This window comes from Aspergillus terreus, genomic scaffold (genome assembly GCF_000149615.1).
Source record: "Aspergillus terreus NIH2624 scaffold_3 genomic scaffold, whole genome shotgun sequence".
NCBI lineage: Eukaryota > Fungi > Ascomycota > Eurotiomycetes > Eurotiales > Aspergillaceae > Aspergillus > Aspergillus terreus.
Window position 1 is genome coordinate 846,005 of NT_165926.1, and position 27,505 is coordinate 873,509.

Genomic DNA, 27,505 nt, shown 5'->3' on the forward strand with positions numbered 1-27,505 from the left:
CGACCATTTTCAGCGCTCGGGAAATTCTTCATCTCCGTTCTTAGGGCGTTGATCAATTCGAACTCGTCAGGAGTCCCTGCTGAGGTATCGGGCGAAGTTTTCGACTCTCGGAGATCGCGGAAATCATCCATCGGTGAACTCACTGTCTCGGAGATATCCGCTAACATGATTGTGGCATTGTATCTCCGAATAGTTTATCGGCCGGTCGTCGCGTCTCTACCCGAGACTCCGGACAGCACATCTATAAGAAGAGAACAGCAATCACACCTGCCAGCGCTTTCAGCAACTCTCCACGTGTTTTCGGACAAATTTGAAAAGGCCAAAAAGCCGACTGGCGGATTCTCAGCATAAGATCTCGTTTTCTCTCGAATTTTTGTCAAATTGATCGATCATGCCTCCTGGAGATAATTCATCTGTTCGTTCATTGAGAGCCGAAGGTGCCTTAATCGAGAAAGACGGTGAAAAAGATGTCTCGGTTGAAGACGGCAAGACTGATGCACCACCCGACGGTGGTTTGGCCGCTTGGAGCGTGGTTTTAGGAGCCTGGTGTACGTCATATTGTAGCTTCGGCTGGTTGAATAGTAGGACTATCCAACATTCGTTCAGAAATATACCTGCTGATAGTTGAAACAGGCGTGGGAATTTTCCAAGAATACTATCAAAAGGATATTTTGAGGCACTATTCATCCAGTACCATCTCGTGGATCCCATCTCTCCAGGTATTTTTCATGCTGGCATCGGTGAGATCCCCATAAAACATGCATGGCCTGCCAAAATATCTAATCCAGGTGCAAGGGGCCTTATGTTGGCTATATATACGATCGTCATGGGCCAAAACATATCATCCTAGTCGGGACGTTTCTTCACGTCTTTGGTCTAATGATGGCATCGATATCCAAGAAGTACTACCAGATCCTACTTGCCCAAGGTATTTGCAGCGCCATCGGTGCCGCCGCGATTTTTCAGCCGGGTAAGACCTTTCCATTTTGCCATTGCTAGGTCATGAATTTGACTCTTCTCTTATTTCTCTCCTTGTTTCCTTCTTTCCTTTCATGCCAAGTTGACGGACGCTGATCGATTCTCAGCATTGAGTAGTGTGAGTGGCTGGTTCGACAAGAACAGAGGTGTTGCCTTTGGAGTCTTATCTACCGGTTCTAGTACCGGAGGAGTCATTTTCCCAATAATGATCACACACCTCATTAGAAGAGTGGGCTACGGTTGGGCTATGCGCATAGCTGCATTTATGATTCTTTTTCTGCTTGTTATTGCAAACCTTACCGTCAGGTGCAGAGTGCCGCCACAGCCTAAGAAGCTTACCACACGTGATTTATACCAGCCATTACGTGAGCCAAACATGCTTCTCATTATAACAGCTTTTGCTCTACTCACTTTCGGTATCTTCATTCCGATCAATTACATTGTGACTTGTGCAGTTGCGCAAGGAATGTCAGTTAATTTATCCAATTATCTGGTGTCCATCCTAAACGCGGCAAGGTTAGCGGGGATTAGCTGTTTTCCCTTTAGTGGTTGTTCTTTCGCGCTAACAGACTTATAGCTTCTTCGGTCGATTTGTAACAGGCTTGGTTGCCGACAAGCTGGGCCGCTATAATATGTACATTGTCGTTTGTACCGTCACAGGTGTCCTGATATTAGGACTTTGGATTCCAGGTTCGAGCAACGCCGCGAGCTTGGTATTCGCAGTCTTTTTCGGATTTTTCTCAGGTGCTTACGTATCTCTATCACCAGCTTTGGTTGCACAAATATCTGCACCTTCGGAATTCGGCTATCGCAATGGGCTGATGTACCTTTCTGCATCCTTCCCCGGGCTGACCACCAACCCGATTGCAGGTGCAATATTATCACACGACCACGGATCTTTCCATGGAATGAAAGTATTTGCTGGAGTATTTTGTCTCGCAGGCAGTGCCTTCGCGGTTGCAGCTCGCTTGCAGAATACTGGCCCCAAGCTTCTGTCCAAATTCTGACACGCATTGTCTTATTTGTGCTTCAGACTGTTAGAATGCAAGCGGGTGGGTGGAGAGGGCTCATGCTCTTCAGCTATGCCAGTGACTTGTATGAATACAGTTGCAGGCTAGGACAAACTGCATCATGTTCTGTGCATCTGAAAGGAGCTGAATATCAGGAAGTGGAAGAGATGTACTTGCTAATGGTGAACATGACCAGTAGAATCAGCTGGTTGGTTGAGGTGATTCTGAGTGACTTGATAACGCTGTACTTCACTGACGAGACAATGACAAACAATGACCCTTCGCGAGGAGCCGGCCACCCGTTCTACTACGAGTCCGCTAGAATCACGACTCCATCCGGGGGCAGTGTGCCCAAGTCCGACGAGTTCGTGCCAATGCTGCACGGGGGCAAAGCGTTCATCCTCGGTTGCAGTACCACCATCTATGTCATCCAGTATGACCATGTCAACGGCTCCATCACTCGGTTCGTTCCGACGCCTAGCAACACCTCCACCAGTAATATCTGGCAGTCCATCGTCAGTAAGATCCCTGGTGTGACCAACACCGTCGACCAAGCCGTCCTGGCAGGTTCGTCGAGCCGGAGTGCGCAGGAATTCGTAGACCAGGTCGCTCTCGCGTACAGCAAGGTGGTGCTTGCGGGGGGTGCTGAGAGCCTGGAGAAATGGCCTGCTCTGGCTGTTCAGACTCGAATAACGCCCCTCGTCACGCGGATCCCAGCGGCGCCCTTGATCACATTGGTGGTCGTAGATCTGCTATACGTCGTCTGTGGGTTTGTCTCTGCGGCGGTCGCCATAATCAGCGCCCGGGGCTAGGTCCCGGAAATCCAGGCGCGACTCAATGTTACGGGCCTCGTGGCGGACCCCTTCGAACAGCCAGGGACGGAAGTCCGCTATACGGAAGAGATGTTTGAGGAATACGCGTCTAAGGATAACAAGCGGGTCGCCATTGAACGTGGGTCTCACGGCGGGTACGAGTATACAACTCGACGACTGGAAGCGACGGATGTCGACGACGGGACGAGATAGAATCGGTTCTTAGCGAAAATTTGATCAGTTTGTAGATATTTCGTAGACCCTTAATACTCTTGGGGCCACTTAGGAGGATACCTGGGATCAGCAGAGGCTGTTGATTGAATATGGGTCCGGCATGAAACAGGGCGCCATCCGGTTTTTATAGATCAACAACCTAGACCGGATGATGTCACCCCACCCGGTTGGGATTTTCACCTCACCCGAGCCCACACAGTGAATTTCCCTTCGATATTGGGACAGTCAAATCCAGTCGACTGATATACCGACAGAGAATACTGAGAGGGTGTAACAAGACCGTGGTGAGAAATCGAGAATTGGTCGGGGCTGTCCTGCAGGTTCTTTCCATCTCGATCCATAAGGTTCTCGAATCCCCTCATCCCCAGGGCCCAGCCTCCATCTCCAAGATATAACCCCCGTCGCCACCACCTTCTCCTCTCCCTCTCCCTGTGTCTGGAGATAGCCGTCTCTGTCGAGGTCGCGTTTAGGTCTCACTAAACATCCTATTATCCGTGCCATGTCCTTGGTGCACCATGTCTCCCCTCTCGATGGCGTCGACCGCGAACCAGAACCGGCCGACGATGTAACCGACACCACGGCGATTGACAACGATCTCGATTCGTTGGCACCAATTAGACGCAAAATTAGCTATGATGTTATCCAGACATCGCAACCGCCGGTGGTCGACGATAAATCTGGGACACCCGCGTATAAAGTGTCTACGGCCACGCGCATCGGTACGTTCTTATCAACCCCGCCTTCGACATCCATGGGAACCTCTGCTTACTTCTCCCAGCCCAGGTGATCGTGACGATTCTGGCATGCTGGTTCGCTGCAGGCATCGTCTTTGGCTTCGCGGCGTTGAAACCGGTCATGATCGAAGAGGGTGTCTATCGTAACCTATGCACTGAAGACGAGCTCCGCGAGGGCGTGGAGTTGTGCCACGACCAAGACCTTCGGTGGGTATCACCGTCTAGGCTTTCTGGCAGCATCCGACTAATATAGTACAGATTGAATTTGTTCTTCGTCGTCAGCTCCATCACCGCCAACGTCTCTTCTCTACCGGTCGGGACCATGCTAGATCGCTATGGTTCGCGTGTATGTGGTTTCGCAGGTTGCCTAAGTCTCGCACTGGGAAGCTTGTTGATGGCCGTCTCTTTCCAAAATCCTCACTTCGATGGCTACATTCCAGGGAATTTCTTCCTCGCCCTTGGCGGGACGTTCATCTTTATTCCATCTTTCCAGATCGCCAATGCTTTCCCCAAGTATGCGGGTACCATTGTTGCGATGGTAACTGGCGCCTTCGACGCGTCGGCAGCCGTCTACTTGTTCTATCGCCTTCTATACGAAACCGATCGCAAGAAATATAGCCCTACAAATTTCTTTTTCGCGTACCTGATAGTCCCCGCGCTCATCCTCGTGTCGCTGGTGACATTCATGCCCGCGAGCGAATACTCGAATATGCAGCAGCTCGAGGCAAAGGTCGAAAAGGCGGAGGATGCAACCCGTGACGTTCACGAGTCGGACGAGGATATTGAGAGTGAGACGGAGCTGCAACGTGTACGGTCCGAGCGGGCGGAGCGGCGCCACGACAAGATGCGGAAGCTTGACCAAGTCCTTGGAGATGAGGATGCAAGAAACCTGCGCAAACAGCACGAGGAAGAGCGGCACAACGCCAGTGCGGTCTGGGGTGTTCTCCATGGACTGTCTGCGCGTGAGCAGATGCTGACTCCGTGGTTCATTCTTATTACATTGATGACAGTGCTGCAGATGCTCCGCATGAATTATTTCATCGCTACTATTCGTTCCCAGTATGACTACATGCTGGATTCGGCCAGCAAGGCCGAGAAGATCAACGACTTTTTTGACGTCGCGTTGCCCGTCGGGGGTGTCTTCTCGACCCCGTTTATTGGGATGCTGTTGGATCGACTCAGCGTGCCCAAGATTCTCGCCACGATCGTGCTTCTAACGACCACAGTGGGTATCTTGAACTCTATTCCCGCTCTGTGGACAGGCTACGCAACGGTTATCCTCTTTGTCCTTCTGCGCCCGCTGTATTATTCCGCGATGTCGTAAGTATCCGTTCAGTCTCTTGCAGTAGAATCTGACTAACCACCGATGACAGGGACTATGCAACCAAAGTGTTTGGCTTCGCAACCTTTGGTCGCGTCTACGGCACCATTATCTGTTTCTCGGGCCTGGTCAACTTTACTCAGTATGGGCTAGATGCTCTGACACATGGACCACTGCACGGTAGTCCCATCCCAATCAACATTTTCTTTACTGTTTCTGGATTCTTGCTGGGTGTTGTCCTGGTGACCTTCGTGGCTGTCGCTGGAAGAAACATGAGAAGAAAGAGACGCATGGAACTTGAAGAAGAGGAACGACAGAGACTGATTCCCGAGGAGGATGAAGAGATGAACTATAATACCATGGCATAATGTCATGTCCATTGCGAGCGAGCATATTTCCAGCCATGGGCCACGGGTGCTTCGATTACTCATGGTAGTCTGGGAGCACAGCCTGTACATAGTAGACTGATTAAGTATACGTCAACACAACGCTGTCTCTATGAGTACATTCTTGACATCCATTCTTTGCTAACTGGAGTCCTTCTGCAGCTATAGCAGTATCATTTCCGACGTAAACTCACGATCGTATTTACAGCTGCTTTTTGGGCGCCTTCCCACCCTTTTGTGGCGGCGGGCGTTGCGGACCTCCTCTGTACACCCCATCATCATCCGCCAGGCTCCGCAACTCGCCCACATCCGTGGTCGCAATTGAGACCGACACCGCCCCGCTGTTGGCACAGCCAGCGGTGAGTCGTACACTCTCCTGCGAATCTTTGATGTTGTAAACAAGGAGCAGTGTATCGCCATCCGAGGCCGTTTGTTCATCGGCGACAAGAAACGTCGTATGATCTAGTACAGCCCGCGGCGCGTTCTCCTGTAGGAACTGGGCGATCTTGCCTATATCCCAGCCCAGAAAAGGATACTGCACGGACTCAACCGGCGGCTTGGTGACAGAATCCTTTGTGTACTTCTGGAGTTCGGCCGCGTCGGCTGTCGTGACAAGAATCAGGCTCGGAGGGGAGTCAACTTTGCTTGACGCATCGTATGCTGTCGATAGGACAGACGTGAGAACCTATCACTGTCGGTTAACATGATCTTGCACCTGAGGTCCGAGAGGGTCCGGTACAGTCGATGGCACCTCGTAGGTGCAGATGATGGGAACAAGACTCATTGTGGGTGACTTGTCTCTTGCGATGTCTGTCTGCTGTTGGTTTAGAGTTGGAGGGAGGATGGAGGATGGAGGTGTTGGTTAATGAAAGACTTGGAGGCTCTGCGGGGGTGTAAGACGCTATAAGCACACGTCACTAGAACAAAGCAAACCGGTTGTTAGGGTGCCGATCCCCCATCACACAGCCGTGATGGGCGTGCATTAGCGCCAGTTACAGGGGCGGAGCATACCTAGTACATGGATAAGGCTGATAGCTAGGCTGAAATACCTCATGTCGTTCTATAGTATGCTTGCTATATCCTTACCAACATGTTGCCTCTTCCCCTTCTTTCTTTTCTTTTTCTGGCCCCATACTGAAGCTTATTTTCCCGCTTCATGTAAGACATGCTAGATTGGAACAGGAAGGATATGCTGTCGTATCTCGGCCATTGAACCGTCCAACGGTACATTCAGATGCTCTCCAACGTATCCTGTATGTGAAGGGGCAAAGGACACTATTTGGAGCATTTTCTATATTCCAATGTCAGATAAAAGCCTTATGTGGTTACAGCTGTTCTCGATGCCCCCGGCCTCCCCTTTCTATCGCTCTTCCGAGCCCTTTTGCGCTCTTGGCTTGCTTTGGGGTCAGGATTGGCTACCATATCCAAGTCTCAGGTACCTGACCTGTAGCTTCCTTGTGTCTCGGGCGTAGTCCGGTCAGCTTATGGGCCAAGAGGCCAACAAGCCTAGAGTACCTGTGATTGAATGGGATTCCGCTTCGTTCCAGCGGCTGTACCCTACTTACGGCTACTTGGAGTATGTGCAATGCCATCCGATGACGATTATCCGCAGGTCTAGTGCTTACAGCACGAGTATCAAGCATGGCGTGGGAAGGGCAGTGCAGGGTACCTTACCGGCTCTCGACGTGAACACCAAGTATCACGTTGGGGGCCATATGCGCCGTGACAATAGCCTCCAGTTCACACACTCGGACATGGACAACGACCAGAGAAGGTATATAAACCGCTCTTTAGAGCTGGCTATCCTCATCTTCAACCAAAGGCACTCTCTACAATTAAGTCAAAGCCACTCATCAATCCAAAGCTCCAGCCATGCATCTGTTTGTCTCCATTGCCCTCACGGCCTTGGCCTCGACCGTCAGCGCAGCGACCTTCGACTGGGACTGCACCAACGCCCTCGGAACATGCCAGAACTACTGCTTCTACGCACAGTGCCGGGGCGGCGCAGGCCAGCAATTCACCTATGACGCGGATAAGTCCAAGCGTCCCGACCGCAGAAAGGAGTCAGGGTGCAGCAAAACCCCCTGCAGCGACTCCAGCCTGTCGTACTCCAAGTTCGGAAATTCGTGCGACGAGTTCCCCTTTGCCAGTACGAAGGAGGGCGGGTCTGGAGCACGTCTGCGGTGCGTCGATTCGACGGAGAACAGCAGTATGTGCACCCTTTCCCGCGACACACACACATTCAATAGGGTATATACTGATGCTTAATGGCGTAGGCGAGGGTGGCCAGCTTAGCGCCTTCTACGGCACCATAAACGACGGCGACAAGTTCGGCATCACTATTGAGAACTGGAAGGGAGCGTATGTTTCTCACCTGCCGTCCCTCGTGCAAGTGCTTTGCTAAATTATAGTTCAAGTTCCTACTGCGAGGACAACCCGACCTGCACGAACGACGGCGGCGAATTCTTCTTGGATCCGACTGGTAACTTCGTCGACGGCAAGAGGAGTATTGCTGGCCGTGGGCTTATGCTTGATCCGGGCTCCAGCACTCCAGCGGCACAGCTCAGGACGGTTAAGACAGAGGATGGCGGCGAGCACCTGGTTATTGCGGAGGATGGTGCGAACCCGCTCAAGGCGGGGGATGAGATTTGGAGTGCGCGTCGGAATGCTACTTTGAAGATTGTGGACTGATGGGGTATCGTCGGGCAGTGGATGAGGTGGATGAGGTGGAAAAGGAGAGTCAGTACCGGGTTTAGCGAAGCAGGAAGGAGGATGTTGAGGACCATGTTTGTATCAGTGCTATTGTTGCAATTCCCTTGGTCTAACTTGAGAGTTTGTGTACCGTCTGATCTGCATGTCTCTGGTGGTCCTTAAGAAAGGAAATAAGGAGCAAGGGAGAATCATCTATCATTGAGCAGCTAAAATTGGGCGCTCCTAAGCCTACTTCAATAAACCCGTGTCTTTAGCAACCAGATTCAGAAATGATTCATTGGGTCTTGAAGAAGCGGTCTAGACATGCCAAGTATACGTGCTAGAAAGACACAACTAACTCGGCCCATGCCGTCGAGGAGCTTGGTGGAGGCTGTACACATATATTCGTTGATTGTCTAGATATTGCGAATAGATGGCATGCAAGCAATATCACTCTCTATTAGCCCTAGCATGCTTGTGCAACATCGGGTCAATTGCTGGGTCTCAAGGGCTGTACGTGTACAAGCGCTCGTTGTTGTAGGTTAGCTAAGATTTCTATGCCTCGGGATTTCGGGTACTCATAAATACTCGTCTCCATGGAGAACTAAATACTTTACTTCACCGCAAATTGGGACACCCCATGGACAGGAACAACTGTAACCAGTGAATGAGTGCTCGGAGATTTCTGTACGATACGAGCTAGACTGAATGCATGCCAATGTGATTAGAATGCTTGGTTTGTCCAGGGGGTGTCTTTCAAACAATAGCAGGCCCTTTCTGGGGTATATGACGATCATTGCTTGTGTCTTCAGCAACAAAGGACAACTTTCAACTCACTACTCGATTACCCCGATGAAACAAATGGCACAGATCTCTTCAACTCGAAGCATCTAGCTTCTAGCTCTGACACCGTCCAGCTAGCCTGAGGGGGATCGACATATCTTGGTGAGCCAGCAGGGTGCAGCTGGTCGAAAGACCAATGGGACAATTCTCCGTACTCGCCTAATAGGGGATAGAGGGTCTTCCGTATCAGGATAGCTTAGAATCGCGGGGGAAATCCGCTCTTGATCGATGAGAAGCGTTGGTTCGTCCACATCTATCTAGTCCTTCCCATCTGCTTCCGCACCGATGGGGCCAGCAACCCACACAGCACCCTCAACACACCAACCGACTCCACCCCATGGGGTGATGATTCACCTTGACCCCGGAAAGACGCGGGCTGGGGTGACAGAGTGGGTTTCAGATGGACCGATCAGACGCTAACGATGGAGTCAGGCATGCAGAGACGGCGGTCGCGACGCATGCGGTGGCGATAACGAGCCATGGAAGCGAGGGCGTTGAGCATCAAAGGATCGCAAGAAGAGCGCGATCCAGAGCGAGCTATTTGGTGACCGGGAGTTCGTCACGAGTCGGGAATGTGCCTAGGCAAGAGACCAAATACCGGGTCGCTGGGTGAACGCATGCCGACGCCACGACTATATAAGTCCGACCACACTGAAGCTGGGCAAAAAGCATAATCCTCGGAGGAAGCCGCTTGGGGCAAGACAGCAGCGAAGCCACGGGGGCTCCAGAACACGCCGCCAAGCTGCCAAGCACGCTCCTGATGTCAAGTCCGGCTGCATCCCCGCATTCTCCCTACCAAAAAGCTGGGGAAGGATGCTGTGGAGTGTCCGCCATCGCCCCAATCGACTCGCATCCAGCAGCAACACGGCCGAGGCACTTTCCCATCCCAAGCCGGCTATTCACTTCGTGCAATGTCGGTATTCTCTGGCGATAGTTCTCCAGCCAATGGGAGACTGCCTATCATCGACGACTGGCCGTTGGAGGGGCAGACGGTGTGACCTGCTTTGGTGAGCTAGCTGCAGTTCACATTCTCTGTACTGTATATAGGGATCCCCCACTCCGGTCAGGAAGCTGAAATCCGGTGACTGGGCTTTCTTCTGGTCAATTGCATCCACTTTTCTTCCTTATCATCTCTCTGCGTGCATTGGCCGCTCCAGCAACATGTCCGTCCCAACCCCAGAGAAACGCAGTCTGGAGAACATCGAAGACGTGAACCAGCGCGCGCTCAGCAATGTCGACTACGATGAAGAATACACGTATGCCGAGCAGCGCAAAATCATCCATCGGATTGACAGGCGTCTGGTCACCATCACTGGTCTGGCCTACTGTGTCTCTCTGATGGACCGGACCAACCTGAGTATGGCCGCAGTGGCGGGGTATGTTTCTTGATACAGCCCCTCGTACAATTACTAACGCAAAACAGCATGACCAAAGAATTGCACTTGGAAGTTGGGACACGCTATGTGAGTATCGCAACACATAGTCGAGAAGCATTCGGCTGATCTTCTAGTCTCTCATCGTGCTCATGTTCTTTGTCCCCTATGTCATTTTCCAACCTCCGATGACCATCATTACACGAAAGTTGGGCCCAACCCTCTTTCTGGGGACGATTGTGATCTCATGGGGTGCGATCCTGGTGGTAAGTGCCCAGATCGGACGACGGTGACACAAATTCAAATTCTGACCGTATCACACTAGGGCATGGGTTTCACAAAGGATTGGAAACAGATGCTGGCCTGTCGTGTGCTTTTGGGCTTGCTGGAGGCTGGGTACTTCCCAGGATGTGTGTACCTCCTCTCCAGTTGGTATACTCGGTGTAAGTCTCCATTACTGTGTCAATCGATCTCTCCCTGACCATAGCAGTCGACGTCCAAAAACGCTTCTCAGTCTTTTACCTGATCGGCTGCGTTGCTTCCGCCTTGGCCGGCATTCTCGCCTTTGGTCTGATGCAGATGCATGGCATTGAAGGTCTCGGAGGATGGCGTTGGATTTTTATCATGGAGGGTGTGGTGCGTACCCCTATCCCCTGTCGCGCCAACGTACGCTCATGCAATCATCCAGATCACCGGAATTATCGGCATTCTGACTATCGTCTTCCTTGTGGACTTCCCCGACCGCGCACACAAGTCATGGTGGTTCCTGAGTGAAAAGGAAGCCCATTTCGTCGTACGTCGTATCAACCGCGACCGTTCCGATGGCGACGAGGAGCCCTTCTCGCTCAAGAAATTCCTGTCCCCTTGCCTGGACCCGAAGATTTGGGCGTTCGCCATGATCTTCTTCTCCTCCACGACCGTTACATACGCCATCGCGTACTTCCTCCCGATCATCCTGCAAATGGGAATGGGTTTCAGCGTCGGTGCCTCACAGTGCTTGGTGGCGCCTCCCTTCGCTTTTGCCGGCATCGTCATGTTCGCCGGAGCGTGGGTGGGAGACCGCTATCGCATTCGCGGCCCCATCGTTGTCTTCAACTCGCTCTTGTGCATCCTTGGACTGCCCTTGATGGGCTTTGCCAAGGGGAATGCGGCCCGCTATGTTGGCGTGTTCTTCGCGGTCGCGGGCGCCAACGCCAATATACCGTCTGTCATGGCCTACCAGGCGAACAATATTCGCGGCCAGTGGACTCGAGCCCTGTCCAGCGCGACCCTGGTCGGCTTTGGCGGTATCGGCGGCATCGTGAGTAGCTTGGTGTTCCGGTCGCAGGACGCACCCAACTACCGTCCCGGAATGTGGACAACCATTGCGTGAGTGAGCTCTGTTCTTTGGGATCTAAACTGTTACTAATGGGTCATGCAGCTGTAATATCTTGATCTTGATCATCGTGGCTAGTTTGAGTTTGTGGTTCCGCATCTGTAACAAGCAGGCGGATCGGGGTACGAGGATTATTGAGGGAATTGCTGATTTCCGGTATACGCTGTAGGGGCTGCGTGTTGTCTTGACATGTTGAGAGATAGGGTCTGGTATAAATTTATTTTCTGAGTGAATAATATATGTGATGTCCTGTCACTAGGTTTGGGGTAGCCGGGATAGATATATTTTACGCCCGCAACTGATGTAAGGGTTTGAAACATAGGATATGGTGACAGATTACTCAAAGTTGGTACCACTTCATACTATCCTCCCACTGGCCAAGCAATATCGTCTTAAAAATCTACTCGAGAGACTGACCAGTAGTGTTTGGCAGATCGGTACTTCGTAAGTAGACTGAGTCTAATCGAGGCAACGACTCAATGAAACACGCGCTTATCACGGTTAAACGTTGGTGAATAGGGATCCAACTACAATAGAGAGCGCGCTACCCCGCGAGTTCTTATTGGAGGCGACATATAGCATTGTACCTGGGCAACTATGTAGGTAGAGACGGTAGAGATGGATCTGCTCAACGGTGCTAACCCTAAGCCGATAAGATAGGTATCATTATCGATAAGTTGAGACCCTGTCTGTGCGTTATGGGGTATTGTCTATCCATTGGTCTATGAGAATTGCAATTCTCATCCCATCAATAACGTGAATGAAATGAATGGACCTCAATCAACTGGACAAAATTGACCGGATCACACAACCGATGCTCGTCAGCCCGGTAGGAACACTGCAGGAGAAAAAATAGTTTCCCGCGGAAAAGTGACGTTATCAGCGGGCGGCGGACGCCTTGCCGCGTTCTGGCGCGTCTGCGGGGCGGTCCGGAGGCGGGCGGAGCGCGGTGATTGGCCCGGGGGCGGTTGTTATCGGGGAGTTTCCCGGCCCGCCCGCGGTATCTCCAACAAGCAGCTCCGGCTTTTCTTCTGCCACTTCTTTATTTCTGGCCTCGTTCTTCCTTTTCTTTTTCTTCATCTTCCTGTGTTCATTGAATCCTTGTTCCTCTTCTTCCTCCCTCTATCTCATGTGTTGAGTGGTGGACCATTGGATACTCCCCTCTATCCCCTCCCCCTTCTATACCTCCAATTGGATCCTACCCCACGCGCTCTCCAGATTCGCCATGGCTGCGTCCTGGTGCGCCCTGAGGGGCACTCGCCAGCTGGCTCTTCGCTCCAGACTGCGCGCAACCGCTGCGCCAGTCGCTCTGCGGAGAACCTCTCCTTCTACTCCGGCCCTCGCCTCCTACCGGGCCTTGCATACCGGTCAGCAGCCCACAGCCCGACGACCGGTCTACACGAGCTCCGTGGCCGATCACGGTGACCCTCACCCCCGCGACCTCTTCCAGCCCCTCGATACCTTCCCCAGACGCCACATTGGACCCTCGCCCGATTCCGCGGAGCAGATGTTGGCCACTCTGGACCCTCCGGTGGCGTCGTTGGACGAATTCGTCAAGCAGGTGCTTCCCGCGGACATTCTCTCCAAGAAGGACCTGAAGGTGTCCGACCCCCACAGCTCTGCCAAGCTGGATCGCGATAGCGTGCACGGTGGCCTGGGCGAGACCGACATGCTGAAGCTTCTGGATACCTACCGCAAGCAGATCGATGTCAGCGGAAAGACCTACATTGGCGCGGGTTATTACCCTACCATTGTCCCTCCTGTCATTCTGCGGAACGTACTGGAGAACCCCGCTTGGTACACCAGCTACACTCCTTACCAGCCGGAGATCAGTCAGGGTCGTCTGGAGTCGCTTCTGAACTTCCAGACCCTGACCGCAGATCTCACGGGACTTCCCTTCGCCAATGCCTCCGTCCTCGATGAGGCCACCGCTGCCGCCGAGGCCATGACCATGTCTTTCGCGACCATGCCTGTGAGCAAGCAGAAGAAGGCCAGCAAGTCCTATGTGGCGTCCCATCTTTGCCACCCCCAGACCTTGGCCGTCATGCGTTCCCGTGCCGAGGGATTCGGCATCAACCTAGTGGTCGGTGATATCCTCGCCGACGACTTCAAGCTCGTCAAGGAACAGGGTGACAACCTGATCGGTGTTCTCGCGCAGTACCCCGACACCGAGGGTGGTATCTATGACTTCCAGGCTCTGAGCGATGCCATCCACACCGCGGGTGGTACTTTCAGTGTCGCCACCGATCTTCTGGCTTTGACTCTTCTGAAGGCCCCTGGCGAGTTTGGCGCCGACATTGCGTTTGGTAGCGCCCAGAGACTGGGTGTTCCTATGGGATACGGTGGACCCCACGCCGCCTTCTTCGCCTGTGCCGACAAGTACAAGCGTAAGGTCCCTGGTCGTGTGGTCGGTGTGTCCAAGGATCGTCTGGGCAACCGTGCGCTGCGCCTGGCGCTTCAGACCAGAGAACAGCACATCCGTCGCGAGAAGGCCACCAGCAACATCTGTACCGCGCAGGCCCTCCTGGCCAACATGACCGCCATGTACGCCATCTACCACGGCCCCACCGGTCTCAAGGCCATCGCCCAGCGGATCATGTCCATGACCACCACCCTCCAGACCAAGCTGGCCGCCATGGGATACAATGTTCCGGTCAAGACCAACTCCGCTGACGGCGGTGCCATCTTCGATACGGTCTGCGTGGAACTGTCCAACAGCCAGGAGGCGGACGCCCTGGTCGCCGCCGCTCGCGAGCAGAAGGCCTTCCTCCGCCGTGTGTCCCCCACCAAGGTCGGTATCTCTCTCGATGAGACCGTCGGCCGCGAAGAGGTCAAGTCTCTCCTCCAGGTGTTTGCTACCCACGCCGGCAAGGGCGAGGTGACCCTGGAGGCGGAGCTGGGTGCATCCCCGCTCCCTACCAGCTTGGAGCGTACTTCTCCCTACATGACCCACCCCGTCTTCAACACCCACCACTCCGAGACGGAGATGCTTCGCTACATCCGCCACCTCGAATCCAAGGATCTCTCTCTTGCCCACTCCATGATTCCCCTCGGTTCCTGTACCATGAAGCTGAATGCCACCACGGAGATGATCCCCATCTCGTGGCCCGAGTTCTCTCAGATGCACCCCTTCCTGCCTGCGGACGTCGCCAAGGGTTACACCCAGATGATTGACGACCTGGAGCAGCAGCTCGCTGACATCACTGGCATGGCTGAGGTGACGGTGCAGCCCAACTCGGGTGCTCAGGGTGAGTTCGCCGGTCTCCGCGTGATCAAGAAGTACCAGGAAGCCCACGGTGGTGCCAAGCGCAATGTCTGCCTGATCCCCGTGTCTGCTCACGGTACCAACCCTGCCAGTGCCGCCATGGCCGGTATGCGCGTGGTCACCATCAAGTGCGACACCAAGACCGGTAACCTCGATCTTGCGGATCTGAAGGCCAAGTGCGAGAAGCACAAGGATGACCTGGCCGCTGTCATGATCACCTACCCTAGCACCTTCGGTGTGTACGAGCCGGGCATCAAGGAGGCCTGCAACATCGTCCACCAGTACGGTGGTCAGGTGTACATGGATGGCGCCAACATGAACGCCCAGATTGGACTGTGCTCCCCCGGTGAAATCGGTGCCGATGTCTGCCACTTGAACCTACACAAGACCTTCTGTATCCCCCACGGCGGTGGTGGTCCCGGTGTAGGCCCCATCGGTGTCGCCGAGCATCTCCGCCCCTACCTTCCCTCCCACCCAGAGAGCGAGTACCTCCAGTCCAAGCGGTCTGAGAGTTCCTCTCCTCCCATCAGCGCCGCCCCCTGGGGTAGCGCGAGCATCCTCCCGATCACCTTCAACTACATAAATATGATGGGCTCCAAGGGTCTGACCCACGCCACGAAGATCACCCTCCTGAACGCCAACTACATCCTCTCGCGCCTGAAGGAGCACTACCCGATCCTGTACACCAACGAGAACGGCCGCTGCGCCCACGAGTTCATCCTCGACGTGCGCAAGTTCAAGGACACCTGCGGTGTGGAGGCCATCGACATCGCCAAGCGTCTCCAGGATTACGGCTTCCACGCCCCGACCATGTCGTGGCCCGTGTCCAACACCCTGATGATCGAGCCCACCGAGTCGGAGAGCAAGGCCGAACTCGACCGCTTCTGCGACGCCCTCATCTCCATCCGTCAGGAGATCGCCGAGGTTGAGAGCGGCGCGCAGCCCCGCGAGGGCAACGTGCTCAAGATGGCGCCCCACACCCAGCGCGATCTCCTCTCGACCGAGTGGAACCGCCCGTACACTCGTGAGCAGGCGGCGTACCCGCAGCCGTGGCTGCTGGAGAAGAAGTTCTGGCCGTCGGTGACTCGCGTTGATGATGGTAAGTTCTGTCTCCTATGACATTGTATAAGGATTTCGCTAACAGATTGCAGCCTTTGGTGACCAGAACCTCTTCTGCACGTGCGGACCGGTGGAGGATAGCGAGTAGATATGATACCCATGTGATTCTTAATGGTTGATGTGTATATTTTTCAACACTTGGTTGGATGCGTTGTCCAGATTCAACATAGTCATGATAGATGGCGTTTGGCATGATGGTTTACGAATAAAGATTATCTTTGATGTCTTATCCGGGTGACTCTAAGCGAGTTGTAATATATCCCTATAGAGCTTTCGCTGTGCTTTACAGAGTATGGAGCAGACCGTGTGTCAAGAATCCAACAGATACCTCTGCTTGAATTTATATCCAGACAAATGTCCAAGGCCCATACTGACGGGGCTTCATTAGGCACCACCCGGCTAGACGGATATATGGCGAGAATCTTAAGATCTTCCTGGCTTCACTTCGGCGGTAGTCCGGCACGTTAGTAGACTCCAGTGCGTGCTATTCCATGACAGGTGTCATATCGGCTAGCTGCATACCGTGCAGGATGTAACCTTCCAATTCCACTCACCTGGGATCGGTGTGCTGGTGTACTGTTCTAGATGCATATTGCTAAAGAAGTGATACTAAGAATAGCGTTTGTGAGGTAGTAAACTGCTGGGTAATCTCCGCCCTTCCTCCTAAGCGATAATAGGGCCTGATTCCACTCCGAGCGCTAAGACACTGGTAGATGTAGCACAGGATCACAGTAGCCTTACCTTATAAATCCGCAGGGTGCTGGGCTTCACCGGAATCGTCAGGTCCTACCTTGAAGTTCGTACATTATCCCCTTTCTCTTGGTAGGCAAACCATCTTCCTGGTGCTCATCATCAAGTGTACTGGGTATTACTGGCACCGACTGATGGTATTTACTATCGATGCTTTGTGTTGATGAACTCTAGTGGGATGCCAACTTGAGCACTCAAATCCCTGAGCTGCTCTCTCGCCCTAGGCGACCATTGATTTGTATCCGTATCAATCCAACTTAGCAGCAGAGTAATGCGACTAAGATGCGGTGTCCATCGTGTCCACTCCCTCAGCCATGACTCCAATAAGCCCAGGATGGCGTAATCCTTCCATTCCCATAACGGCCACTCCTCTTCCAGGTAATCGCTATTTTGTAGCGCGAGGTCATCCGTGATGGTCAGGAATACGATGTTTCTAGGAATAACATCCTGCAGTCGTTTCGTCTCATCCTGTGCGAATCCCACCAGGAACGCCCAGGGAATTTGGAGTGTCTTGATCAGGTCAAAGTTGACCAAACCTTTCAAAGAGCCCACCGCTTCTAACCCAGGGAAGAACTGATCATTGTATCCAGGCTGGCAATCAGCCGTAATAATCAAATCCGTTAGAGTCCCTCGAACATGAGATAGCTCCGTAGCGATCTGATCAAGGTCCACAGTCTGGGTAATAAAGTCCCCGAGGTGTGATTCATAATACCACTTCCAGCGTAGAGTTTCAAGGTTCTTAGTCACAGCAAGGAGTTCCCCTAGACATCCTTCTCGGATAGTCCTCAAATCAAGGGATTTAAGCTTTGATGGGACAGGAGCGTGTGGTGCGGGCCATGCCCACTTATCCGGGTTGTCAATGGAGGCGGACACGTGTTGAAGATTTGGTAGATAGAAGAACGGCAAGATAGCTGCGGTATTCCTGAATTTCCTGTCACATGCTTCGTCCATAGACTCACGATGAAGGAATGACAGTTGTTCAAGACGCTGAAAATTGCCTAGCTTATAAGTCCCAGACTCGCAAATTGCTGAACGGAGCACTATCCCAGTAAGAGCACATTGCCGTGTAAAAGCATAGCCCAGATATAGATATCGCAGACTGGACAGCTGTGCTAAAAGCAGCGCAACAAGAGCATCAACTGAGCCATCACGGAGTTCCTGACTCCACCAGTCAATGTATGGGACTCCGGTCCGTCGGATGAACGCGATAGGCTCGTCCAGCTGATCTTCGGGGATGTGAATCTTGGGTAGTTTAAATCGAGAGGCATGCCCGGCCCACGCAAAACCATCTAACTGAAGGCTTTTGACGTGAGTCGCCAGCTGAGGCTTGGAAAGAAGAGTCCGTAAAAGCTGAGTGATGGGCGGAGGGGCCTCAAGGCTTGAGAAATGCAGTCTCTTTTCCCAAATGAACTGAATCTTCGAGTAAAGTAGCGGCTCAGCGATTGCCCGGAACTTATGACCCACAAGGCAAAGTGCATGGAGTTCAGCTGACGACAGCAACTTGAATACTAGGTACAAGATGTCTGCTGGACAGCGATTCCAGTCGAGTGCTGCTTTGTTTGTCTAGGATAGATGACTCATGAGTACCATTCATGATATGCGTTTTGAGGGCCACGTACAGGTTCCATTATTATCAGACGAAGCTCAGCAAAATCGTAAAGGCCGACCAAGTTATGGACACAGTATGCATGTGGCGTGTGGACAATTGACCACGTGTATATCAATATCCTGAAGTCATCAGGCAAAGGACATCATCGTCTCACTGAAAGCCCGGAAGCAGGTTCGAACAACTGCTAATGAACTAAAGTGAGAAGAGCAGACCCGTTCGAAGGCTTCATACTGCAGGACTCACGTAGCAACACGGCTAGGAAGAACGGTTGAGGACGTGTCAGCGAGAAATGCGACGTTGGTAAATTTCAATATAGCAGCGAAAGGTCTCTGGCGGTGAGAGTGGGCAGAATAGTGTGACTAAGGGACATTTGGGCCTCGTGCGGAGCTTATCTTATCAGCTTATCGCGCCATACTCAATCAGGTGTCGGAGATGGCCGCTGTCCGACTGCAACGCTGTCCTTCTCCTCACCATAAAGTCAGCCTGCTGTCGCGAGCGGACTTCGCATGAGGTTTTGGGGGATTTGGCCTCTTACTGTTTTTCTCAGACGCAGCTACCTATCCGGTTATACTAGGCCTCATAAAGACTTCTATCGTTCCTTCCCAGCATGATCCAGGTCCGACTCCGACATCAATCCCGGCGATCCAGAGACATCTCATCCCGTCAATGCTAACAACACTCAGGACCTGCACATTGGATATATTCCTAGTCTATTGAATTCAGAGCATTGATCTAGACTTCACTCTCTTATCCTCTGCATCGCAGTTCAGCATCATCATGTCTCCACCCCACACCGTCTTCTACGGGACCTTCATCGACCTTCCCCGCACGAAGTCCGGACAAAAACATGACCTCTTAGTCCGTCACGGTGCCCTTTGGGTATCCGCCAATGGTACTATCGAAGGCATGGATTGGACTGTCGGGAATGACAGTGACCTCCACGCTCTCCTCCGCCGCAAGGGCTGGGTTGACAACGTGCACCTCGTCCGCGCACAGTCCTCCCAGAACGAGTTCTTCTTCCCGGGCTTCATCGGTACTCCCACCCCCCGTTAACCCTTCTTTACCCATAGACTAACCAAAGTTATACCGCAGACACACATATCCACGCCCCGCAGTACCCCAACTCAGGGCTCTTCGGCTCCTCCACCCTCCTCGAGTGGCTAGAACGCTACACCTTCCCCATGGAGTCCTCCTTCGGGAGCACCTCCAACCCTTCCTTACTCACAGGAAACGCCTTCCGCGTCTACAACCAGACCATCACCCGCACCCTCTCTCACGGCACCACCTACGCCGCGTACTACGCAACCATCCACGTCCCCGCCACGCAGATACTCGCAAGCCTCTGCCTCGAGCGCGGCCAGAAAGCCCTCATCGGCCGCGTCTGTATGGACAACCCCTCCACCTGCCCAGAAGACTACCGCGACGCCTCTCCCGCGTCCTCCCTGTCCGACAACGAAGCCGTCATCTCCTACATCCGCGGCATCGACCCGTCCGGCGCCCTCGTCAAGCCCATCCTCACCCCGCGCTTCGCCCTGTCCTGTTCCGCCACCGCCATGCGTGCCATCGCAGACCAGGCCACCCGCCACGCATCTGGGGATGGCGCTCCGCTGCACATCCAAACCCATATCTCTGAGAATACGGCCGAGATCGGTGCTGTGCGCTTGTTCTTCCCGCAGCAGGACACCTACGCCGGTGTGTATGATGAGTATGGGCTGCTGACCCCGCGAACGATCCTCGCACATGCTGTGCATCTGACCCCTAAGGAGAGGGAACTAATCTCCGCACGTGGGGCGAAAATTTCGCACTGTCCTACGAGCAACTCGGCGCTGGGGTCCGGACTATGTCCTGTGCGGCATATCCTGGGATGCAGGGCTTACGGTTGGCTTGGGAACGGACGTGTCGGGCGGTTACAGTATGAGTGTGTTGGAGGCAGTGCGCCAGGCGTGTCTGGTTTCGCGGCTAGTGCGGTTTGCGGTCTCTCCGGAGGACGAGGAGGAAGGCAAACGCATGGTGCTCAGCGTTGAGGAGGCGTTGTATCTGGCTACCCGCGGTGGTGCAGCGGTGGTTGATGCGGCGGACCAGGTGGGTGGGTTTGACAAGGGTATGTTGTTTGATGCGCAACTGGTGCGGCTGGGGCCGGGGGTGGAGAAGGGCATCAGCGGGAAGGAGAGTCCCGTCGACGTGTTTGGATGGGAGTCGTGGGAGGAGAAGGTGCACAAGTGGGTGTGGAATGGGGATGATCGGAACGTCAAGGGCGTGTGGGTGAATGGGCGGCTGGTGCATAGTCGTGGGGATGTTGGTGGTGAGTCTGGGGGGCGGTTGCTGCGGTGGGTGTTGGGGCTGGGCGTTGTTGGTCTTGGGGCCGTCATTGCCTGGAGATCCCGCCGGTAGGTGGTGTATATTTACGGGTTGTTGATTGTATCGGGGCAGGAGATGCACATATTCATATGATACCTGTATAAACTACTTTACCTAGAACTATTTCCACCTCACTGGAAGAGCTCAATGCAGTCAAAGACCTAACGGGTCAGCATCGCATCAACGTCAAGAATGGATAGGCACTTACAAAGTTGGGACTCAAGAAGTCGTCCCCCGAGCTGCCAGAGATGACATTGATAGTAATCTAACCCTATTAGCTTCGTCTCCCCCTTTCATCGCGTTGCAAGACTTACCGTGTTGGTCCCAGCGACAATCGTGCCCGCGGGAATAGACACATCGTACACCTCACCCAGACCGCGGTACGCACCGCGAGTAACGCCACGGGAGTTGAGGTTCGTAGGTGCCGAAGGCGTGGGCCCGGTATAGCTGTTGATCTGGATGTCATTGTCAGCTCCGTCGTCAACCAACCAGCATAAGAGCACTCACCGTAGCCTGCGGCCGTCCACCGGCGAACGAAAGCGTGGTACCGATGCGCAGCGTCGCCGCGCCCGTCTGCGCAGACGTTGCGGTGAACTTGATGGTAACAGGACTATTCACGGACTTGAACAACGCCATGGGGAAGGACCCGACGGACGAGCTGCCGACGGTGTAGGTGACGGGGCCCCAGCTGGACATGCGCGAGTCGGACGGGTGCATACGGAGCTGCTTGTCGGCGTTGAGGAAGCCGGTCGGTCTGGGCCGGTCAGTCAATTACGTGCAGTTGGATATGAATTGAAAGGCGGCTTACTGTCCATCCCAGTCGCCAATCTTGAAGATCGTCGTCCCCGTCTTGACGGAGCCGGAGATGTTCTTTGTCGTGGATGAACCCGCGCTGACGGTCACGCTGGTCTCGGCGACGCGGTACTCGCCCTGGTAGTAGGCCATCGTGTAGGTGCCGGGCTTCATGGCGGGCGAGGTGAAGCTGCCGTCGGAAGCGGTGTAGGTCCAGTATTGGGCGGCGTCGTTGTACCTGGTGTTGCTTGTTAGATGCTGCAGCGGTGGTGGAGTATGGGAAGGGGTGTGTGTGTACCAGTGCACCACCCATTTGAAGTTGGAGTCTGCGCCCGATGCCTTTCCGGTTACGGTGCCGCGGCCGCTGGCGGGGACGTAGCCTTTGATGTCGAGGTTGGCGAAGAAGGAGGTGTCGATGTTGGTGCCTGGGGTTCCGCTGCGGCTGAAGTACATCGAGTACGGGCCGTGGAGACCCATGCGGTAGGATTCGGTCTGAACGTGGCCGGAGTTCTGGGTCCGTTAGAGCTGGGTGAGTGGGGGGTTGTGCTGCATCCCGTACCATGTACCAGTAGAGAGAGTTGTAATCGCCGCCGTTGTTGCTGTTGATGTCGCTGTGGAGGGTTAGTCCCGCTGACGCGGATATGGAATGGAGATACTGACCGGTGGAATGGTCCGCCGGAGGAAGACTCGTACTGGTTCAGGATCATGCACACGCGGTGAGCACTGCCCGAGATGCCTGGCTCTGTTAGATCTAAAGTGTTGAGCCATGGGTGGTTTCTTACAGTGTCTCTGGTCGTCGATGAACCGTTGGCTGGAATAGAACTTGCTGCGAGTCTGGCCGTTGACGAGGAACTGATGCTGTTAGTTTTCGCTGCATCCTACTTGCTACAGGGCACATACCACGTCCGAGCCTTCGATTGCCGAGCCACCTGCTGTGGTGGAGACGTCTCCGAAGGGCTCCTCGTTGGGGAGGAGATTGGAGTTAAGACGAGCGATAAACCGCAGTTCGCCGATGGAGGGTTCTAAGAAGTCAGAGGCAGTTTGCAATGATAATCCATCAAACCTACCTGCAGTAATGTACGTCGCCATATGGATAATGGGGTCACCGCTATGGACGACGAAATAGTGCGTCAATGTGTCGGTGTCGCAGGTCACCTTGATATAGTCGCCTACACTCATCAGTGAGAGTACACAAAAAGTGTAGGAAGGACTCACCATTCTGTACAGCAGACACGGAAGCAGACCCCAGACCCGACCCGATGTGACTTCCCTTGCTCTGATACTGCAGCTCCGAACCATAGTAGTTGATGGAGGTGATGTCGCAGCTGCTGCGACTCACCGTAAACTTCAGGGGGTTCGGCGATCCAGCATCAATAGTGTAGGACGAGTCGGTGGTTGTGATGCCAAAGGCCGCCGATGCAACCTTTGCCCACAGCGGAAGTGACGAGAAAAACAGTGCCTTGGACAACATGTTGTTGCGCAGTGCTGTGAAGTATCATCTGGGACGTTAGAATCCGCCATGGCGATCCTTTATAGGTATCACAATACGCTAGGGCAGATGGATTCTTCAGCTTGATGTGAAACAAGCCTCTCGGCAACGACTCTAATCTCATCATCCACAACCCCCGTTCAATCTTGACCTCCTGGACGAGCCCCGTTCCACCAATCTCAGGGCTCGACGAAGCAACCAAATATAAATTATGGGCACATGGCAAACGCTCCGGAACAACGGACAGGCGGAGACCAGCGCTAGTCACGACTCGGCTGTGACTGCTGTTGCAGCCGTTCCCAATCTGTCTTCGCGCCAGGTGGTGCGGAGAAGACTGCCTAGTTAGACCGTTTCTTTCGGGGTGGGAGTGCCGAGCCAAGAGTCCACTGTTTGAGCCCAGTGCTCCTGCAATCCACCAGGTCCATTTGGTTGTTTCATCCGCGCTGCCAGACCCGCCAACCCTGAGGCGGATATCTTGGTCGATTCCATCATAAACGGGTTCACAGGCGGTAGGATGAACACGATGCAGTGTCGCGAATGAACTCGAGTCGGGTGCCTTTGTCGCGAGATCCGAGCCTTCTGTCGATCACACGCCCCAGAGCAATATAAGTTGCAGGGAATCCAACGGCACAGGCTCTTCAGAGGCCAAGGGTGGACGGACAATCTTGGTCGTCTGCCGGAGTTTCTCCAGTTTGGATCAGGGGCTCTCAGCTCCGTAGTTGCTCTCGGGGCATTCGGTTCTAACACTTCACGCACAACCTCCATGGACCATCCATTCTATTCAAGACTCATCAGAACATTGATTTACCGCCACTGGCATTTCTCGAGTAAGACGGGAAGAAAAAGCCGTAGCTTATCGTCAGGGTTGACAATGCCGAGAATGCGGGGTTTTAGGGCACTTTTGATGTAGGATTCGCAGGCTACGAGGCCTTGCACAACTCTTGCTCGCCATGGATGGTCCTCTGCCAGTTAGGCCCACGACACGAACATATACAGGTTGCCTGATCAAATTAGTTTCGGATTAACATACTAACTAGATAGGCTTGGTACCCAATCTAGCAATCCAGGCCCTCATCCATATACTGCATTTTAGTATAGGAAAACGGTAACCGATCTTGACGTCCGGGGCTTATGCGACAGTGTATCTCCAGGCGCTGATATCAAAAGTACTTGAGAAAGCTCAAGGGCGTCACTTCCCCGGCGTCGTCAGAGCGACTGTATTGCTGCCCTACGGCATTTGAAAACCCGGAATACAGTTATGTACAACAGAAGGAAGCTCAACCGCCGTAACCATCACGGTAAGTCTCCTGGCAAAAGCCTCAGATTTCTCACTTATCACTATTAAGAAGCATAACAAACATCCTCCTATCGAATCATATTATGCCACGGATTTCTCCCTACATCCTTGGCTTTACGGCTTCCATTGGATGAATTACAGCCTTGTGCTATTATTATATATGCAAGACCTATCGGCCTAATCATCCATCTTCGATCATCCTTTGCCGTAAGCCCATCATAAAACTATACCCCGCGCCGGTTATACACTAGCAACTTAACTATCTACTCCAGTCTCCTGTCAGCTATCCACCAGAGAACGCTACGGTACTACTTCTCCGGGACCAAAGCGACACAACTTTATAGCTAACCTCGCCAAGACATCCAAGGCTTAATTCAGATGCCAACTCCTCCGCTTCTGAAGGGCTTGGGGCCCGTTCTAGAGGAGTTCACGCTCGAATCGATCCAAGCCGACCCGAGCACGTCCACTCTTAAGAAGGATTTCACGGCTCTCACGTCGTACAATCTACTACCCAAAAAGGATAAGACGATAATCGTTCCTGGGGCGCCTCCAGTGTTAAGACCGCCTACAGCACCTCTTAAGATCAAACCGGACTCCGGAAGATATCTCTTGGACCCTAGTGGGCATGTCTTTCCCAAATGCCCGCTTGAGCCACTTTTCAGAGCTCTTCTTATAAGTTGTCCTCGGCTTAATATGCGCGATGTGGACCTCGTGACCGACAGACGAAATCTTCGTCTTCTCCTGGGTTTTGCGGGCAGAAAGAAGGCGCCGTTTCGGATTGACATCGAAACGGTGGAATCGACAGTCCTCCTTTCCACGTGGACCCCGAATAAAGTCAGCTTCGTCAACGGGTTCCAGGGGTTTGGACATGAATTTGAAAAGGCTGCAACAGTGAAGCCTGATTTCACCCGCGGAAGTATCGCATACCATGGGGTTGTCCGATATACGCTGGGCCCGATGAGGATTATCATGCGGTTCGAAGCAGACGCGTGCACACAACCACCGTCTGGTTTGTTATCGAATACTCGGGCTCGTCCGCCAACGCGTACGCCAACCGAATTTACGGTGTTGAATAAAGGGAAGCCATTGTCTCCATCACGGATTGTGGAGATAAAGACGGGGCCCGCTGGTAAACAACTCGACAGCGGGACGACTCTGTCCCAAATGTGGTTCTCAGACACGGGGATCCTGTGCACAGGGAATTACAAGGGCCAGGGAATATTTCCCCTGCCTAGTGTGACTAATGTTAAACGGAGAGGGAAGTTGCGTCGTTGGGAGGAGGCAAATACAGACCAGATTAGGCTCCTTATTGGGCTCCTCGAGACGCTGGTGAGGCATCTTAGAGATTCACCTCACAAGAAGGTTGCCGTCATTCACGATGGTTCTGGCTTCCTAAAACTACATGCTCTCAAAAACCCCGATAATAAAGGTATACCGAGTGACCTCCTCAGTATGTGGAGGGGGCCTTGACTCCGGGGATCTCGAACTACATTCAGTCCTGGAGGCGCCCGGAGCTACAGATTGGAATCAAGATGATACAGAGACAGTATTTAATTGCTTGCCTTCACATGCGAAGTATGGTTTATTATGAGGAGAGGGCGAATCTTGCGTTCTATTAATCTACGGAGTATGATCCTGATCAAACAGCCAAAGGCGATGTCATTAAAATTTGATTACCCGAACGGGAATAGCGCTGCGATATCACGATGAACAACGACATTCTACTAGCCAGGAACGGTATATTGCCTTATGTGCTATGTAGATTATAGTCCGTTCTTCTAAACCATGATCTAGGGCTGCCTCCAAAATCTGGAATAAAGAGGATCTACGTAGTTATGTATCTTATTGCCCCCAACCCCGTTCATAGCTCGAAGTACACTGCGAGGACGTCGAAGATCCATCGGCTGAGGATCTTCATCAATGTCAAGAATGGTCTGAGCATTTTGAACTGAGATTCAGATTTAGCAATCATGAGCGGCTAGTGTGATATCCAACAGCATTGAAGCAATTCAGCCGCTATGGCCCAGTTGGGAGATTAGATGTCAAAGCTTCAGTCTTGTCGGAAGCCCCGTGATCCGTAACAGACTAGATCCAAACAGGGTCGGTTTGTTACCTTAGATGAAGGAGCGTCAAGAACTCTTCCCTAGCCTTCGGGTTCGACTGCATGCTTCCAACCATGTAACTGGTCGTCGTAGTGCTTCTGACCTTCTGAACACCACGCATGATCATGCATAAGTGGGAGGACTCCATGACTACCCCAACACCCTGGGGTTTAAGCACGTTGAAGACAGCTATGGCAACCTGTTCGGTAAGGCGTTCTTGAACCTGGAGCCTCCGAGAGAACACCTCAGCCAGATGTGCCATTTTCGAGAGACCCAGGATGCGGCCATCAGGGATGTACCCAATATGCATCTGCCTTGTGATGTTAGTGTCCTTTCTCAAGCTTGAACTTGAAATCTGTACCTTTCCAGTAAAAGGAACCAGATGATGCTCACAAAGAGAGTAGATATCAATATCTCTCACAACAATGAGACCCTTGTAGTCTTCATGGAAAATGGCTCCGTTGGCCCGGTCGAAAATATTCTCAGAATATCCTTTGGTAAAGTATAGCATAGCTTTGGCATATCTCTCTGGAGTCGCACGTAGGCCTTCTCTCCCCGGATCTTCCCCCACGCATTCAAGAATGGTGCGTACAGCTTTTGCGATCTTCTCAACTTTTTCATCCTCTTCTTCCGATGGCCGCTCCGAATGTTTTTGTGGTTCGCGGCATAGCCGGTAAGAGTCAGAGTCGTGTGGCAAAGAACGGGTGGAATCTCGGCCACTAAACAAGGATATCAGAAGCTCTCTTAGTGACTGATGTTTCTTTGGCATACCGTAGAGTCTCCGTTTCATGAGATCCTTTGGTCCTCTCGACGGAGATGTCAGACATGGCGCCGGCGACAGACCTAGATCGACTCGGTCCGATAAGGAAATAAGAGGAAACACACACTTGGGACCCTGGCTCGTGCTGCAATATAAAATGGATACCTGGGTATCAGACAACCGCAGTCCAACATGTAGCGGACGTAT

General features: G+C 53.0%; 11 protein-coding genes across 11 annotated transcripts; 7 read left to right on the top strand and 4 right to left on the bottom strand.

The window, feature by feature from the left end:
* Positions 1-391: 391 nt before the first annotated feature.
* Positions 392-2,800, top strand: ATEG_02185 (uncharacterized protein; the record flags this gene model as incomplete). Its single annotated transcript, XM_001211363.1, has 7 exons — positions 392-548; positions 634-719; positions 796-970; positions 1,086-1,446; positions 1,556-1,612; positions 1,849-2,073; positions 2,188-2,800. The coding sequence occupies 7 exons, from the start codon at positions 392-394 to the stop codon at positions 2,798-2,800; spliced, it is 1,674 nt and encodes a 557-aa protein (XP_001211363.1).
* A 733-nt stretch (positions 2,801-3,533) lies between these two features.
* On the top strand, positions 3,534-5,457 carry ATEG_02186 (putative MFS transporter; the record flags this gene model as incomplete). The annotated part of the gene is made up of 4 exons (XM_001211364.1): positions 3,534-3,753; positions 3,813-3,975; positions 4,027-5,088; positions 5,142-5,457. 4 exons carry the CDS (start codon positions 3,534-3,536, stop codon positions 5,455-5,457), a joined length of 1,761 nt encoding a protein of 586 aa, XP_001211364.1.
* Positions 5,458-5,677: 220 nt separating this feature from the next.
* ATEG_02187 (uncharacterized protein) lies at positions 5,678-6,259 on the bottom strand (the record flags this gene model as incomplete). The annotated part of the gene is made up of 2 exons (XM_001211365.1): positions 5,678-6,058; positions 6,179-6,259. The coding sequence occupies 2 exons, from the start codon at positions 6,257-6,259 to the stop codon at positions 5,678-5,680; spliced, it is 462 nt and encodes a 153-aa protein (XP_001211365.1).
* A 1,088-nt stretch (positions 6,260-7,347) lies between these two features.
* ATEG_02188 (uncharacterized protein) lies at positions 7,348-8,166 on the top strand (the record flags this gene model as incomplete). The annotated part of the gene is made up of 3 exons (XM_001211366.1): positions 7,348-7,684; positions 7,752-7,836; positions 7,887-8,166. The coding sequence occupies 3 exons, from the start codon at positions 7,348-7,350 to the stop codon at positions 8,164-8,166; spliced, it is 702 nt and encodes a 233-aa protein (XP_001211366.1).
* Positions 8,167-10,170: 2,004 nt separating this feature from the next.
* ATEG_02189 (putative phthalate transporter) lies at positions 10,171-11,926 on the top strand (the record flags this gene model as incomplete). Its single annotated transcript, XM_001211367.1, has 7 exons — positions 10,171-10,385; positions 10,433-10,472; positions 10,520-10,648; positions 10,738-10,825; positions 10,870-11,018; positions 11,071-11,750; positions 11,803-11,926. 7 exons carry the CDS (start codon positions 10,171-10,173, stop codon positions 11,924-11,926), a joined length of 1,425 nt encoding a protein of 474 aa, XP_001211367.1.
* Positions 11,927-12,982: 1,056 nt separating this feature from the next.
* On the top strand, positions 12,983-16,229 carry ATEG_02190 (glycine decarboxylase subunit P; the record flags this gene model as incomplete). Its single annotated transcript, XM_001211368.1, has 2 exons — positions 12,983-16,121; positions 16,174-16,229. The coding sequence occupies 2 exons, from the start codon at positions 12,983-12,985 to the stop codon at positions 16,227-16,229; spliced, it is 3,195 nt and encodes a 1,064-aa protein (XP_001211368.1).
* Positions 16,230-17,035: 806 nt separating this feature from the next.
* ATEG_02191 (uncharacterized protein) lies at positions 17,036-18,519 on the bottom strand (the record flags this gene model as incomplete). The annotated part of the gene is made up of 2 exons (XM_001211369.1): positions 17,036-18,454; positions 18,511-18,519. 2 exons carry the CDS (start codon positions 18,517-18,519, stop codon positions 17,036-17,038), a joined length of 1,428 nt encoding a protein of 475 aa, XP_001211369.1.
* A 758-nt stretch (positions 18,520-19,277) lies between these two features.
* On the top strand, positions 19,278-20,891 carry ATEG_02192 (chlorohydrolase family protein; the record flags this gene model as incomplete). Its single annotated transcript, XM_001211370.1, has 3 exons — positions 19,278-19,533; positions 19,593-20,331; positions 20,414-20,891. The coding sequence occupies 3 exons, from the start codon at positions 19,278-19,280 to the stop codon at positions 20,889-20,891; spliced, it is 1,473 nt and encodes a 490-aa protein (XP_001211370.1).
* Positions 20,892-21,027: 136 nt separating this feature from the next.
* rglA (putative rhamnogalacturonase B) lies at positions 21,028-23,121 on the bottom strand (the record flags this gene model as incomplete). The annotated part of the gene is made up of 10 exons (XM_001211371.1): positions 21,028-21,123; positions 21,173-21,313; positions 21,366-21,612; positions 21,667-22,160; positions 22,210-22,249; positions 22,311-22,386; positions 22,433-22,502; positions 22,551-22,672; positions 22,718-22,819; positions 22,866-23,121. The coding sequence occupies 10 exons, from the start codon at positions 23,119-23,121 to the stop codon at positions 21,028-21,030; spliced, it is 1,644 nt and encodes a 547-aa protein (XP_001211371.1).
* A 1,693-nt stretch (positions 23,122-24,814) lies between these two features.
* ATEG_02194 (uncharacterized protein) lies at positions 24,815-25,906 on the top strand (the record flags this gene model as incomplete). The annotated part of the gene is made up of 1 exon (XM_001211372.1): positions 24,815-25,906. The coding sequence occupies one exon, from the start codon at positions 24,815-24,817 to the stop codon at positions 25,904-25,906; it is 1,092 nt and encodes a 363-aa protein (XP_001211372.1).
* Positions 25,907-26,545: 639 nt separating this feature from the next.
* Positions 26,546-27,307, bottom strand: ATEG_02195 (GTP cyclohydrolase I; the record flags this gene model as incomplete). Its single annotated transcript, XM_001211373.1, has 2 exons — positions 26,546-26,848; positions 26,960-27,307. 2 exons carry the CDS (start codon positions 27,305-27,307, stop codon positions 26,546-26,548), a joined length of 651 nt encoding a protein of 216 aa, XP_001211373.1.
* Positions 27,308-27,505: the final 198 nt, after the last annotated feature.